Below are 16,523 nucleotides of genomic sequence, written 5' to 3'. Positions count from 1 at the left end.
ACGCTAGTCTTTAGCCAGGAAACCTCAGACTTTCACCTAGATGAGAGGTCCACAAACTGTGGGGCGTGCCCCCCCCTAGGAGGGGTGCAGAGAAACATTCAGGGGGGCATGGCTGGGGCCTGGGCCAGGGAGAAAGCAGCATCCAGCTCCGCTCCTGGCCCTGGCCTCAGCTGCCGGCCTTAGCCCCTGGCCTAGACTCTGCTTCCAGCCCCGGTCCTGGCCCCAGCTGTGTCCCCCCTCACCTCGTGTCTCCCCCTCCCAGAGCAGGGTCCCCACTCCCAGTCCTTGGTGGGGAGGGGGTGAGATACAAAGTTTGGGGACCACTGACCTAGGTCCTTGCCCCTCAGAAAGCTGTGAATTCTGCTCCCTTTTTCCTTGAGCTACATCTCTCTGACTGCCTGGGGCTTTGTTCCTCGACCATAGGGTATGAGTTATTCCCACTGAAATTGTATCCTTGTATCCTGTTGCAGGAGAATAGGGCCCCTGGCCAGCATGGGTTTAGCCTTTTAATAAGAACCTTTCTTAGCATGCTATCCTGGTAGCCCACCCTTTTAAATCTGGGAAAGATAACCAACTGCAGATAACCAACTGACCATTACAGACGGCACTTCTTTCCTCCCAGCTAGTGTGTAAGACACTGCAATCGATTAGACTGGCTCTAGTAGTGCCCTGGGACCATATGGATTGCTCAACCAGATTAGATATCGGTCCGTTAAATCAGGTACCTTTTAATCCATCAACTGTTAGCTACTACTGCGTCTATGGTAATCTGACTGCTTTGTGGGAAAAGGGACTAAGATGACATCAGCCAGTGACCAGATCATCTCAACATTGTGTGTGTAAAAATGAGTCCTTTCAAACATGCTCTTAGTAAGTTTTTTTAACTACTACTGCACCATTGGGGAAAAAAACTGTGTGTGCTGCTCTTACTCCAGACCAGGCAGGCAGGGCTTTTGAAACTACTTCTGTAGCAAATTGCTTAATGGGGACTATAAAAAATAATTACATTTTAATCTCTAAGCATGAAGGGGTTATTTAGTTTAAGAAGATGCAGCTGCCAGGTTGGGACCAATGGCAGAAACAGACGTTTTTCTTCATGCTGCTGCAGGTGTTTTCCAGTATGGTAATAATCCTTTCTCTAGGATATATTTCTCAGTGTTCAGACTCAGACCTTAGCTAATTTGAACAAGATTTTGTTTTTTCAAGCAGACTGGGTATATGATTATCCTTTAACTAACATTATGCTGTCAGGATTAAAAAAGCCTGTACTGATATAGTGATATGTATTTTCCTTTGAAGGTTGAATTTCAATGTGTCCTATAGACTAATAGCTTCTAAGGAATACCTGCTACAAATTGTATTAGCATTGTGTTACCATCCTGTAGTACTTGGCGGGAATGCATTGATATCTGCATGTTACTCTGTTAGGGTGTTTGTAATGTAGCATACAAAAACGTATGGGCTGTGGAACTTTCCCAGAATGCTTCACGTCTGTTCTGTGGAATTAGTCTGAGGAAGAAAACCATGTTTAGCAGAGAAGAGATTCAATCTGTTTGAGACATATTAGTATAACAATAGATGATTCCCTTGCTAATGTTTGGAAGGCATCATTGTGATGCATTCTTTCATGGTTCTCTTTTTTTTCTGGTGCAGGACTTTACTATGACACTGTACTTAAGGCACTACTGGAAGGATGAACGCCTCTCATTTCCTAGCATCACTAACAAGAGCATGACCTTTGATGGCAGGCTGGTGAAGAAGATTTGGGTTCCAGATGTCTTCTTTGTGCACTCCAAAAGATCATTCATTCATGACACAACCACTGACAACATCATGTTGCGAGTGTTCCCAGATGGTCATGTGCTATATAGTATGAGGTAACCACACAATCTAACTCACTGTCTGTGAACAGCCATTTATTGTTTGCCCAACTCTGTTCTGAGTCAGATTTGCTGAAGATAGGAATTGCCATACAGGATCAAGTAAGTGGTCTATCTGGTCCAATGTCCTATTTCCAACACTGATCAGTACCGTGTTTCAGAAGAAGATGCAAGAATCCACATAGTAAGAGATTATAGGATGATCTGCTCCCAAGGAAAGTAGCCTCCTAACCCTCAATGATCAGAGAATAGCTTAGTGCATCAGGAGTGTTTGTCCTTCAGTCAATATGTGCTTTAAATTAGGCTCTGCAGTACACCAGATGGTAACATCCAGAACTGTCCATTTTTGCTTCATATTTGCTAGAAATACAGCCATTCTCTTTGTTTTCTGGGATAAGTTGCACATCACTACCAAGCTTTAACCAAAGCTAATTGAGGCTGAAGTGGCTGCTAAAAGATGTACTTTTGTAGCTGATTCTCAGGCAGATTACTGGCTGAAAGAATTCTGAGGCAACACCCCAGTATTGTAGTGCATCAAGGACTTCGGTTCCTCCAGATGGATAAGATAAGAAGTATGTGTTGGAAAATGTGACCCAGATAGATAGGAGAACCCAAGGGCTGCAGGGCTTTTCAGAGTTCCTTTAGACCAGGGTCGATAATAATCCCGTTTTTTTAATTAAAAATTGGATTTTTTAAATTTAAATTGGATTTTGATTTAAATGGAATTTTTTTAATGTAAATTAAATACAGGTTTGTTTTTTTAAAAAATACACCTATTTAAAATTAAATTCAAAATTAGGACAATTTATGTTAAGGCCAAAAGTTAAAATAATCTATTGAAATAATTTAAATTAAATAAAAATAATAATATTAAGCAGTATATATTTGCTGGCAAGGTTTAAAGAAAGTCAACCCACTTCACCTGTTGGAAGGCACTGGTGAAGCACCTGAAACCAGAATTTGTTGAAGTGCTAATCCAACTTTTGACAGCAAGTAGCCTTTTCTGCAGTTGCAGGGAGAATATTTTTTTCATTTCAGTTTATTCAACTAGTTTAGTTCACTGACTAGCTAATTCAAAGTTAAAAAAACAATGGAAACTGAAAAAACAGCAAAGCTTGTTTTGCCTCTTCAAATCTATTAATAAAAACTAGATGGGAAAGAATGAGATCTACTAGTTCTAAAATCTTGCCAGACTTGATGACCAGAAACAATCAGTTCAATTCACTAACTACAGGTAATACTTCCTTTGTTTAATAAATCAGTTGGTTTTAAATGCAAAACATGTTTTAGTAAACTTACTGTATTTTTCTTATGGATCCAGGATAGTTAAGGTAGTTTTATTTAACAAATAAACAAAATTGAAACTGCTAGTTTGAGGCATTTAAAATTTAATTTGAATTTCCATCCAAAGAGCTTGACACAAATCACACATAAAAATGAATCATCATCTAATATACAAGAACTGCACCGTTGACCATTTTCTAACACAAAAAATGTAAAAGTTAAGAATCTGAATAAATGTAAGTTAAGCAATATCATAGCTTAAATAAATGTATATAGATACAGTGTATCCTGGTTAACAAAAAGCACCACCAAATTTACAGATTCATAGATTCCAAGGCCAGAAGGTACCGTTGTGATCATCTAGTCTGACCTCCTGTGTAACACAGGCCATAGAACTTTCCCCAAATAATTCCTAGAGCAGAGCTTTTAGAAAAACATCCAATCTTGATTTAAAAATTGTCATTGATGGAGAATCCGCCACAACCGTAGTAAATTATTCTAATGGTTAATTACTCTCAGGGTTAATAATGTAACCTTATTTCTAGTCTGAATTTGTCTAGCTTCCACTTGCAGCCATAGGATAGTGTTAGACCTTTTTCTGCTGGATGGAAGAGCTCATTACTAAATATTTTCCCCCCATGTAGATATTTATGGACTGTAATCAAGTCAACCCTTAACCTTCTCTTCGTTAAGCTAAATAGTTTGAGCTCCTTGAATTTATCACTACAGAGTATCTTTTCTAATGCTTTAATCATTCTCATGGCTCTTCTATGAGCCATCTCTAATTTATTATCATCCTTCTTGAATTGTGGGTGCCAAAACTGAACACAATATTCCAGCAGTGGTCACACCAGTAGCCAATACAGAGGTAAAATAAGCTCTCTCCTCCTACTCAAGATTCCCCTGATCATGAATCATCCCCAGGATCACATTAGCTCTTGGGCCATAGAGTCACACTGGGAAATCACGTTCAGCTGTTTATCTGCCATACCACTAAATCTTTTTCAGAGTCACTGCTTCCCATGATAGAGTCTCCCATTGTGTGACTATGGCCTATATTCTTTGTTTCTAGATACATATGTTTATATTTAGCCATATTAAAATGCATATTGTTTGCTTGCTCCCAATTTACCAAGTGATCCAGATTGTTCTGAATCAGTGTCCTGTCCTCATTATCATTTACCAGTCACTCAGTTTTTGCATCATCTGCAAACTTTATCAACGATGATTTTAAGTTTTCTTCTAGGTCATTGATATAAATGTTAAATAGCATAGAGCCCAGAATGGTTCTACAGGACCTGCCTGGAAACAAACATGCTCGATTATGCTGTTTATAGTTAGATTTTGAGACCTATCAGTTAGTCAGTTTTTAATCCGCTTTATGTGTGCCATTTTAATTTTATATCATTCTAGTTTTTTAATCAAGATGTCATGTGGTACCAAGTCAAAGGCCTTACAGAAGTCTAAATACACCAGACCCTCACTAGAGGAATTGCAATTAAAGTAATTAAATTTGGGATCCATGGCCGCAACCGCATTATATGCGAATTTGCTTTATATAGACGTGCGTTCTTGTGAGGGTCCGGTGTATATTACACCAACACTATTAACTTCATCAACCAAGCTTGTAATCTCACCATTCTCACTACTATGAGGATTTTGAATGGGACCCAATCCAGCAAGCAGCTTCACAGCAGACCTACTGAATCAGTCCCTATGGATGGGTTAGGTACTCCTCCACCTACCTTCCCCTGGTGTGTGGATTGCTCTAGGGCTTAGAGGGGAGATAGGCATCTGGGTAGCTAGAGTGAAGCAGCAATGTGCATGCCCAGAGGCAGAAACTGGGGAATTTTTATAATGAAACTTTAGGCACGGAGTGAATTTAAGCACCTACAGGGTTAGGTGGCATCCAGGAAGGAGTTTTGTGGATTGTAGTGAACCTTACAAATGGGAGTTAGGCACCTAAGTCTGGTTTAGGCTCCCAAGTACCTTTGTGAATCTGGCCCTTAGTTTCTCTATTCCTGATCTGTAAAATGAGCATAATAGCACTTCCCTACCTCATAAGGGTGTTGGGGACGACAAATACAATAAAGCTCATGAGATGCTCAGATGCTCGGCAACGGGGGCCAGATAAGTACCTAAGTGAGAGAGAGAGTAGCCCAGGATAAGGGAATGACATGTGCAATGCACGTTTGTTTTAATAAAATCATTATTTTTCTTAGGACCTATTGCTCATCAATTTCAACATACAGCAGATAAAAAAAACTGGGCACATTGTTTTAATTTGCTTCATAATATCATCACAAGGTTAAGATCAAGTAAACGTGCTCCTTGGCAGTATGAATATACTCTCCTTGTGGTCTTTTGGCAGTATGTATATAAGCAGGGTTCACAAAATCCCATTAGGGACTTATAATTTCAAGACCATTTGGTCTATACTGCACATTAATTGAGGGGATCTCTTATTGACAGGTTGAGTTTCTGTGTTCTCTGACTAATGAATTGTTAATAACTACGTGTATTAGGAAGGAAAACGTCATATTGTCATGACACAAAGTTATACAGTATTTAACTATGATGGACAACACTGTAGAGAACTATGAGAAATTGTTACCATGATAGCAGCACTGTCTGAGCTCCAAAAATCTGCTTTGGCTAAGTTCTGCTTTGGTTTATAAACAATACAACTCCAGTTACTTCATTAGGGTTATTGGTGTGTAGGTCGAGGCAGAATTTGGCCCATAGTCCCTTGATCAGCAGAAAGGTTCTTCGTCAACATCTAAAATGAACCAGGGAAGCAGTCAGAGTCAGCATAAACAGGACTATAAACTTTAAAGTAATGACTCACATCTGGACTGTCCCTACTGAATCTAGAGCCTCACTTCAAATCAGTCCATGAGTAAAAATCTCCTGGTTCCCTGGTAAAGTAACATTAGGGCTGATTAGATTCAGATTTATAAACTCAAGCCGGGATTGTTTCAGATCCCGAGGTCAGATGTGAATTTAACAGAGGCAAATCTTACTACTGGAAAAATAGCTGCCCCCCACTCCACCAATAATATTCAGCCCTTGCCAGTTTAAACGAGACTGATCCAGCACTAAGAAAAGCAGCTTTCCCCTAATAGTAAATAGATCGAGGGGCCTTTCATGCTATTGTTGATGATTTATGCATGTGGAACTCAGGTGGGTTTGTTGTAGTGACTGAGGTGGAGTGAAGGCAAAATAAGGAAAGAACAGGAAGCTTGAACCTTGCTGGACATAAAGGAAACATCATACTCTGGAACCCAGTAAACATTTTAATGTAAGGCAGAGATTCAATAAAACACACTCAAATACACTAAAAATATCATTAATGTTTGCTGTGTGAGTTGCAGTAGTGTTCAGAGACCCCAACCTATTACAACAGTCCTTGGAAGCTACTCTAACTGGACTAGGAGCCAAACTGCTCCACACCGACCATGAAAATCATGAGCGTACAGATGAGGTGTAACCCTTCACATGGCCTGTGCACATCCAACCATGTCTATGTCTGAAGGGCAGGGCCTCTGTACTGATTCGGAAGTTTCTTAGTTCTTTTATGTTAACACATTATGCACAGTTTCTGTTCTTACAGCTCGGAAATTATTTTTATCTGTTTAAAATTTATATTGTCTGTGCCCTGTGACACATTTCCTCTACCTTCTCCGGAATATAGTGTCTCTTTTAGGAAGTGACCTTTCCTCTTTGGATTTCTAGGATCACAGTGACCGCAATGTGCAACATGGACTTCAGTCGATTTCCCCTGGACTCACAGACTTGTTCTCTGGAGCTGGAAAGCTGTAAGTTGTATAGACGTTCTTAGCTGCAAGTCCCCCTTAGCTGACTGTACACACTGGTTGGTTAGACATACTTCAGAATAAAGACAAATAATATTTTAGGGCCTGAGTCAAAGCCTGTTGAAGTCAATGAGCATTTTTCCAATGAGTCAATGGGCTTTGGATCGGGTTCTTATTTGTGGAGGGAGGAAGGGATTGAGTGAGTGTGTGTGTGTGTGTGTGTGTGTGTGAGAGAGAGAGAGAGAGAGAGAGAGATGGAGTTTGTAGTAAATGACACAAAGGAAAAACAACAAAAGTCAAACGAGGGTCCTTCTCCATGGGGTGGTGACTATTACAACACATAGGCTTGGAGAGAAAACTCAGAATTTCTGCTGTGTTGGTTGGCTCTGTTTAGGAGATGATGTTTGAAGCCATCATGGAGCACAGTTAATAATTGCTACTCTTCTCAATTTATGTACCTTTCATCCCCAAAGACTCTAACGTGCTTTACAAATGATAGGCCTGATCCTGCAAGTACTAAAGTACATGAGCAGTCCCACTGAGTTCAACTTGGGTAATTCTGTTCAACTTAATGGGACTCAAAGGTCTCCCAAGGATAGCAGTGGAAACACTGTTGTTTAAGACATTTAGGGCTGGATTTACAAAAGGATTTAGGCCAGGGTTTCTCAAACAGGGGGCGCCGCTTGTGTAGGGAAAGCCCCTGGTGGGCTGGGCCGGTATGTACCTGCCCCATCCGCAGGTCCGGCCGATCACGGCGACCCGTTTGAGAAACCCTGGCCTAAATGTTTTTGTAAATCCAGCCCTAAATGTCTTAAACAACAGTGTTTCCACTGTTATCCTTGGGAGACTATTCTTCAGTCTTCCAAGACCAATTCCCTAATTGTTCTGATGTTTCTCTAGATATTTAGCCTAAATTTTCCTTTGCTAAATTTCCTCCTCCTCACATAGCACACAAAATAATTCCTCTGTGTTGTGTTTATACCCTTCAAATACTTGTTGACTTGTTACCTACAGTGATACCTCTGACCTTCAGTTACATCTTTCAAATAACACTTTAGATGGCTGTCTCCCACTTTCCCCATAAATTTGGCCAGATTAACCATAATTACTTCCTATAATCTTTCCTCATAAACCCATCTTTCCAGCCCCTTAACCAATTCTGGTGTTCATCTCTGAATCTCCACCAGTTTGTCTACATTTTTCTGGTAGTGTGGTGATCAGAAATGTACCATTCTAGTTATACTCCAGTGCTGTATAAAGGCGGACCTGGAATATGATGTGATGTCTTTAGTTTGGCTTTTTGTGCTGCTACGTTACATCGTATGGCAAGAGCCTTATTTAATCTACTGTCCATTTAAAAACTATTTATTTGGCATTACTGCATTCCAAAGATGTATCTGTGTTTCAGGTTATTTTCTGCAGATAAATTCATCTGCGTTTTTTCCAAACAGAATTCAATGTTATTTTCCACCAATACTTCCAACCTTTCTAGTACCCTTTGCATTATTAATCTGTCCTCACTAGTATTTATGATATTCCCCAATTGAGAGCCTGATCATGCACCAGACTCCATGAAACATGGACCTCTGCACCAAGCAGATAACAATGCAGGACTGGGGCCTTAGAATCATCTGTGAATCTCACTAATATGTTCCTTATCCACACATAGTTACTATTTATACTGACTGTTTACGTGAAATATCCTAAAGCCAAGTCACATTGTGCCTTTTTTTCTTTTCTTCTTTTCTGCAGATGCTTATACTGATGAAGATCTGATGCTTTACTGGAAAAATGGGAATGAATCCCTGAAAACCGATGAAAAGATTTCCTTGTCTCAGTTTTTGATACAAAAGTTTCATACTACTTCCAGACTCGCTTTCTACAGTAGCACTGGTATCATTCTTCTTAAAATGGTTTTATTATTCTTTTGAGTCATTGCCATAGTTCAGTGTCAAACATTTGCCAGGTGAAATTTAAATGAATTTATAAGAAGTACTTGAGTAATAGTCTCTTCCCTTTTGCCCTTGTCATCTTTGGGATTATAGCTCATTCCAGTCTATGTCCTGTGAATGATGCAAAGAATATAGAATTTCCCCTCCCCCCCGTATATATTCACAATGACAGGTTGTCTACTCTTATGCAGTAAATATGATTTGCTGAAAGATGTAGCAGCTCTGTATGTATCATTAAAATGCTCTTCATGACACTTTTTTCCCCTCCCAACAGGATGGTACAATAGACTGTACATAAATTTCACTTTACACCGCCACATCTTCTTCTTCTTGCTCCAAACCTATTTCCCTGCCACTCTAATGGTCATGCTATCGTGGGTGTCCTTCTGGATTGATCGCAGAGCTGTACCTGCTAGAGTGTCATTAGGTGAGGGCAATTAACATCAACCATGAATGTGAAAAAACCTTTACATTTGGAGGAGTAGGGGGAGGGGGAATTCTCTGTTTCACTTGTTAAATATGCTAGGAAAATACATATGTATTTTATCTGATAGTTAAAGTACTCTAAGGTCTGTACTTTGTCTTATGTTCTTCATTGTCGAATTGCTTCTTCATGATTGATAAATCTTCTTGGTCAGTATTTAAATCAGGGCAGAAGATGGAACTGTATTTTAAAAAGAGAAGGAAGCAGAGAAAAGAGATTCCAGTGTTTGTGAACTAGTGAATCAAGATTTCTAATGATAGGCCCAACCTAACAATCCTGAAATGGGCATTAAAATAAATGAGAGTTTTGTCTAATTCAGAACTGTTGGAATTTCTTTTGTTTAAAAAACAAAAAAAGAAACAGATGTGCTCAGTTATTAATGCCTAGGTCAGAGAGAGACAGAGATGTAATAAAAAGTCTAGTGTATCTCTCTGAATATGAGTGCATATGACTTCCTATAAATACAGAGTAAAAATAGTATGTTAGTCCCATAGTTTGCGATACTCATAGAGATATGCACTATAACAAGCATCTGAAAAAACCAACAGAGTCCACTCAAGTGAAAGAACTTCGCTAGTTTTGAATGACCTGATTAAAGTCACACAAATGCTCTTTGGCTCTGGCACTCCATTGTTAAGTGGCTATTGCAAACTGGTGAAAATTAAGGAAAGTATTTTACTTTTATCACCACAGAGTACCTGCTTAACTGAAAAATTTATACTATGGATACAGTGTATGCCATTAAGAACTTTTCAATCACCTTAGCTAAGGTGAGCACATGAGGGCTTTTCTGTCACATCATGTCATGCAAGACATTTACACACACACGTGTGCATGCACACACGTGCACACAGACACAGGATTTAACATAAATGGGTTTCAGCTTTTGAGACAATGATTCGAGTCAAGTCCACTTCAGCAGTGACCAAAAGTCATTGGTCGTTGACTGCTGTTTGGTGAACTGTGTAAAACAAATTGGTGCTCTCAGTGAACCAAGAGTCCTTATCACCACTGGCACCCTGGATGATAGCTAAAGCAGGAAAAAAATGACTAAATGGCATTCTAGGCTGAACAACTTCCTCAATCTAATGAGCGGCCCCTGTAGGTTAAGGCTGAAGCATCACTTCCTAATTAAACACTAGAGAGTTAAAGAGAATCACAAGGGAAGTAGTGACTGCTCCATCGCATTTAAAAATGCTCAAGAACGCGGTGTAAGGAAAAATCCTGCATTGTGAGGCAGCTAGACAAGATGACCCAATACATCATTTCTACAGGCTATGAGTGGTGCTGAGGACAATACTGTATTTTGAGACAAAACTAATTAATAGTAGATGCCTTTTGAACTATATTTGGCATATGAAGTACATTTTTGTGGGGATTTTTTCCAGGGATAACTACGGTACTGACCATGTCAACAATCATCACTGGTGTAAACGCCTCCATGCCTCGAGTTTCCTACATCAAAGCTGTGGACATTTATCTCTGGGTCAGTTTTGTGTTCGTCTTTCTCTCAGTGTTGGAATACGCAGCAGTGAATTACCTGACAACGGTGCAAGAACGGAAGGAAAGGAAGTTGCGAGAGAAGGTGAGAGACAATCTTTTTACATGTGACGTGCTTTATATTGGATGTTTTGGGACAAGGAATGGGAAAACTCTGACATTCGTGGTGTGTGATTAATGTGTCTACATTGCTGAAGCTGACACGGAAATGCTGACACCACAAAAACAGGAGTTGGTCTCTTTTGATTATTGTACAAAAGGAAGAGAGAACAAAACAAAGATCAGAATTGGGGATGTTTGCAACCTGGGACTTTGGCAGAGACCATACGTGGAGGGTAAGAAAGGGGAAATTCAGACTGATATTTCCCTGTGGTCACCACAATTTATTTTTAAAGTTACAGCTAATGAATTATTCTGAGTGAATTAAAGACTTCTAACTCACAATCTGGCACATTAAAAAAATTGAATAAAAGTTTGAATTAAAAGTTCAATAAAGGTAATAGTAGAATTGTTCCTTGGCACAAAACACACTTGAGCAACAAACAATCTTTATATTTATTCTTTTAATGTGCCATGAAAGGCCATGGTGCTAACTGGATCATTTTTATGGTTTTCACTCATGCTGTTGGGTAATTTAAAAGAATCTTTTTTTAAAATGTACCTGTTTCACTGAAAGCCCATTTAATGGATGAATACCTTTTCTGTACTTCCTTTCCCATGGTTGGTATCCCAAGGAGTTTGTGTGTAAATATTATCTCTCTCTTCTCTAGTCAGTCTGTTCCTCAGTCCTGAATCTTCAAGATCTGTCATGAGCCTCTTTCACCTCATGCTATTCTGCCACAGTCCATTGGCCATCAATAAGCTTTCCTCCTTTGGCCCAGTTATGCAGTCTGAGGTCCCACTTACTCTCTATTTTCCATCCCTCCAGCTGTCCCTTTGATTCCATCATTTCCCAGTTACGCATTACTATTATGCTAATAGTATCCCTCAACTGTCTCTCCATTTACCATTCCACCTCCCTGACACTGCTAAGGTCATTGAAGAAGCTGCTCACAACTACTGCCTTTTCTCTCTTTTACCTCAGTCTCGGATTCACTCCAATCTGGTTTCCATTCTCTCCATTGAAACTGCTGTCACCAAGGCCTCCCATGATCTCTTTTTGGCCAAGTCTAATGTATTCTGCTCCATTCTTCTTCTCCATAAGCCCTCTGCAACCTTCAGTACTACAGTCTATCTGATACCTCTCTGTACCCAACAATACATTGCTTCCTCCTTAATATCCTGTCCACCCTTGGCTTTTGAGAACCTATACTTTCTTAGTGGTTCTCTTGCTCTTTACAGGAATTCCACAGGACTCTAATTGTGGTGCGCTTCTCTTCTCCTTCTACATCTTGTCACCGCATGGCTTCATCCACTCATACAACTTCCGCTATCATCTCTACGCTGATAATTCACAAATCTGCCTTTCAGCCTGCCATGTTTCCTGATGTCCAGGCCTGCATATCTTAGTGTTTCTGCAACATACCTTGGACAGTTCACTGCCAGATCACACAAAACATTGCTGAAATTGAACTTTTTATTTGGCCTCCTAAACCTCCTTTCCTTCGCCATTGCCATTCACCAAATCACCATCCTTCCGAACAATGATTGAAGCTTTGAACCTCTGGGTCATTTTTGCCTCCCTCCTCTCCCTAAATCATGCCACTTCTTCCTTCCCATTTAAAAAATACGATCTTTCTTTTTGTCTGTGCCCTGGTTATCTCCCACCTTGATTACTGAGGCAATCCTCTCTCTGATACAAAATGCAGCTGAAAAAGTTATCTTGCTTGCCTGACGATTGGACAATGATGTTACTTTTGAATCCCTCCACCAGTTCCCTCTATATCAAGTTTAAACATCATCACTTTGTGCCTCCTCCCATTCTACACTCTATGTATAGAATAACCTCCAAATCCTAACATGCCATTCCAAGGCTCCTCCCTCTTTCAAATCCCCCCTATATTCTCATTGTTTCCATGCAGGGGCAGCACGCCCCGGGGGGTGCTCTGGCGGTCGCCGGTCCCGTGGCTCCGGTGGACCTCCTGCAGACGTGCCTTCAGAGGGTCCGCTGGTCCCGCGGCTCCGGTGGACCTCCCGCAGGCACGCCTGCGGATGCTCCACGGAAGCCGCGGGACCAACGGACCCTCCGCAGGCACGCCTGCGGGAGGTCCACCGGAGCCGCCTGCCGCCCTCCCGCAGCATGCTGCCCCAAGCGCGCGCTTGGCGCGCTGGGGTCTGGAGCCGGCCCTGTTTCCATGACAAATGCTTATTCATGTCTAATGGTTTCTCCCTCCCAACATTGTTTAGAGGAGAAGAGAATGAATTCAGGAAAACTATCACACACACACACAGCTTCACTTAAGCCTGCCAACTCCTGTGGGTATTTCAATGCATCTTGTTGTATCTGTGCCTCTCTATTAGACTATAAGATCCGCAGAGCATAGACTCTTTCTGTCCTGTCTTAAACTCTGACCCCATTATCAGTGCTTAGCAAATAATAATTAATAATTCAGCCTTGCTAAATTCTACTGACCCAGAGCAGGTCATTTTTATGGCAAGTAAAATATCATTAGTTTTTTCATTATCTGTCACCATGGTAAAAAGAGGACAGTTCAGTGATGGCACAATTTATCATTTATGTCACAAATTTTCTTTCAGTTGTCGATATCCCTGCACTGAACTGTAGCATTATGCAATAAAGGAAGCAGGCTGAAAAGGCTGATTATATACACATCAAAAGTTGTTTTTTTTTACCCTCAGATACAAGGCAATAATAATCATTAAGGATGGTCAAGGAAATTATGTTTGTTATCTCTAATGGGGTTATAGGGAAGTGTGGCTTAGTGTCCAAGTGGAATGAGGGCTCTTCAAGAGACACAAGAGACTATTGTCTCTCACTGGAATAAATGTTGACCTCGTTAGCCAATGCCATTCAGCTGTGAAAGTCCCAGGGGAATCCAAATTTGGATTTTTGCACTCCCCAGAAATGGACTGTGGCAATATGGTGGCCTGAAGTCATTCAGCACATCTCTTCTCTGTATTTGTGTGTGCACATGTGTACATGGGAATACCTCAGGGATGGATTAAGACTATGTTGGGACCAGAACCATCTAAACTTTGGGCTTTCTTTCTCCTCCCACTATCTTCCTAGACACCTGGCAGTGTATACAACACCTATTAAACAAATCAGAGTCATTCAGCTCCTAGTCACTGTCTGTGACCTTCTCTCAAGCCAAATCATAATCTGACCTAGGGGCTAACAGTTACCTGGGTCAACAGTATTTCTCTTCCTCTTGGGTCCTGCAGCAATTGGCCTGTAGCAACCTGGTGCTTAGTATTGTTTCCTGGATTGGTCAACTGAGGGGCCTGATGCTAAGAATCCTGATTTAATCCTCCCCTATAACATGGCGGGGGAAGAGGGAGTTTGATATTAAGGAATATAATGGCTGCTTAAAGAGAGACAAAAATAAAATTACATTTAAAAGATCATGGGTTCCACCTGTACTTACACTTGCCTTCAAGCTAAGTATAAAATGTGTTATAAACACAGTTTAAATTGGGTTGTAGTCAAACAGAGTTCTAAAAAAATCCCATCACTGATGGGAACAAACTATTTAGAACAACTGTGTTGTAGCCTAGGTCTGAAGAATACCACAGTTCTTGTGACAGTACTTGAACCCATGTGCATTGCACAGCCACATCATTTTGCTACAACTGGAACAGAGACAATAGTCTCTTTTTCCAGTATATGAATTGTCTGTGAGCAGTTTGATTTGTTGTCCACAATTATTTGCCAAATTATTCTTGGTCAGTTCATGAGCAGTGTGCTTCTGAGTATTTGCTATTTAGAATTCCAGATGCACTAGCTGTTTTGATTAGACAAGTGGGATGAATTTCACCCCAGATATTTTTCCTGTTCTCTGGCTGGATATGTGTAAGCTTTAGAATCAGGTTTCCAGAGGGAATACTTACATTTAGGACATCAAAACTTACTTTCTGTCAATATTTTTCTCATCTTTGCTTAAAATGCTGTTTCCACAAACATTACTGTCTCTTGCGCTATATTATCCATAGAAATTGAACATGAAAAGGAATGCAAAAGCAGCCAGAGGGAATTGAATTAACTGGGAAAAACTTCTGGTCAGGTTTAATTTCAATCAAACCAATTTCCCATCCCTAATTTCCACATAGGATTTCAGAAACAAAGCCGGACACAATATAAAGTTGCAACCAGTATGGCTAGTCAGCAACTTTTCATTTCAGAAAACTTAAGCTTTAATAGAGAAACATATCACAGTTGAACTATAACGTGCAGCTCCAGTTTTTACAAGCTGTCCATAAAAAAGTATCGTTTTTGCCTCTAGTATTTTTGTTCAGTGTTTGACTATTGTTTGCTTGTTTGTTTCTGTTCTCAGTTTCCATGTACATGTGGAATACCTAATACAAAAACCATGATGCTGGATGGAACCTACAGTGAATCTGATGCCAACAGCCTGGCAGGATACACAAGAAGCCAGATAATGATTGAGGAAGAAAAACAAGACAAGATGGTGGTTCATTTGGCCATGAGCAATGAATCTAATTCATCGAGAAAGAGAGGGCTGAAAGGCCATGTTGGCTTGCGCATCATCCAGAACACTCATGCGATTGATAAATACTCAAGAATAATATTCCCAGGCACCTATATATTTTTTAACTTGATATACTGGTCTGTCTTTTGCTAGAAATACTGAGGCAGAAGCCCTTTACAGGACTAAGTGGGTGTTTTTTTAAAAAAAAAATTCAGTTTGGCTGTTAAGCTAGAAAACCAATTCTCCTATTGTACGTGTGGAGCATAAAGCACTGGATATATCCTGCAACAAGCACATTCATCCAAAGGCTTCCCAGAGAATTTGGTGTGTCAATTACTCTGTATGCCTAACCCCCATCTGCCCTCTGCTCTCTTGGTTTGCCCAACAGCTACTGTATATATATACTGGACAATGCTGATAGTGCCTGATGTGCACTGGGGCCCAGATCCTCAAAGGGAGTTAGGTGCCAATTCCCACTGTTTTCAAGAGGAGTTAGGTTCCAAAATGCCTTTGGAAATCTAGGGCAGAGCAACTACCACAAAAGAATCACTCAGCCTCCACTGCTGGATTAAAGTGTGAGTTCCTATGGCTGTGCTGAGGTGCCTGAAATAGACAACAGTTAGGCTCCTTAATAACTCTGCATTGAAAGCTCTACGTGAAAACAGAGCTCACTTTAGACCATTGTTTTTCTTTTTCCTTTGCTTATAAACAAATGGCATCTTTTTAGGATACACTTTCATCAAGCCATCAGGCAAAATTCTGCAGTCCTTACACAAACCTCCCATTAAGTAAGTGGGATTGCTGCATGGGTGCAGAATTCACTCTACCAAGTCTAGGCAATTAGTTGTTTTGAATTAAAAATTAGGAGAAATGGTAAAGTAAAGTGAAGAAACCCCCTGAACTTGGGCAGCATGAGCTCTGGAGCTCGTTTATAATGACAACTTGGAAGTTTAAATAAGCCTGTTCACTCCTTACAAACTGGTCTTGGTGTATGATAA

General features: G+C 40.4%; 1 protein-coding gene across 2 annotated transcripts in view; it reads left to right on the top strand.

Annotated features, from left to right (window-relative positions):
• The window catches only part of LOC123367572 (gamma-aminobutyric acid receptor subunit rho-2), a 36,967-nt gene extending 21,268 nt beyond the window's left edge, over positions 1-15,699 (top strand). For both annotated transcript variants that reach the window (XM_045011895.1, XM_045011896.1), the window contains 6 exons: positions 1,654-1,877; positions 6,900-6,982; positions 8,732-8,872; positions 9,206-9,358; positions 10,804-11,000; positions 15,370-15,699. In XM_045011895.1, coding sequence (XP_044867830.1) covers positions 1,654-1,877; positions 6,900-6,982; positions 8,732-8,872; positions 9,206-9,358; positions 10,804-11,000; positions 15,370-15,678 — 1,107 coding nt within the window. In that variant the 3' untranslated portion in view covers positions 15,679-15,699. The remainder of the gene's footprint in view (positions 1-1,653; positions 1,878-6,899; positions 6,983-8,731; positions 8,873-9,205; positions 9,359-10,803; positions 11,001-15,369) is intronic.
• Positions 15,700-16,523: the final 824 nt, after the last annotated feature.

This window comes from Mauremys mutica, chromosome 3 (genome assembly GCF_020497125.1).
Source record: "Mauremys mutica isolate MM-2020 ecotype Southern chromosome 3, ASM2049712v1, whole genome shotgun sequence".
Lineage (NCBI taxonomy): Eukaryota > Metazoa > Chordata > Testudines > Geoemydidae > Mauremys > Mauremys mutica.
This window is presented reverse-complemented; position numbering and strand designations above follow the sequence as displayed.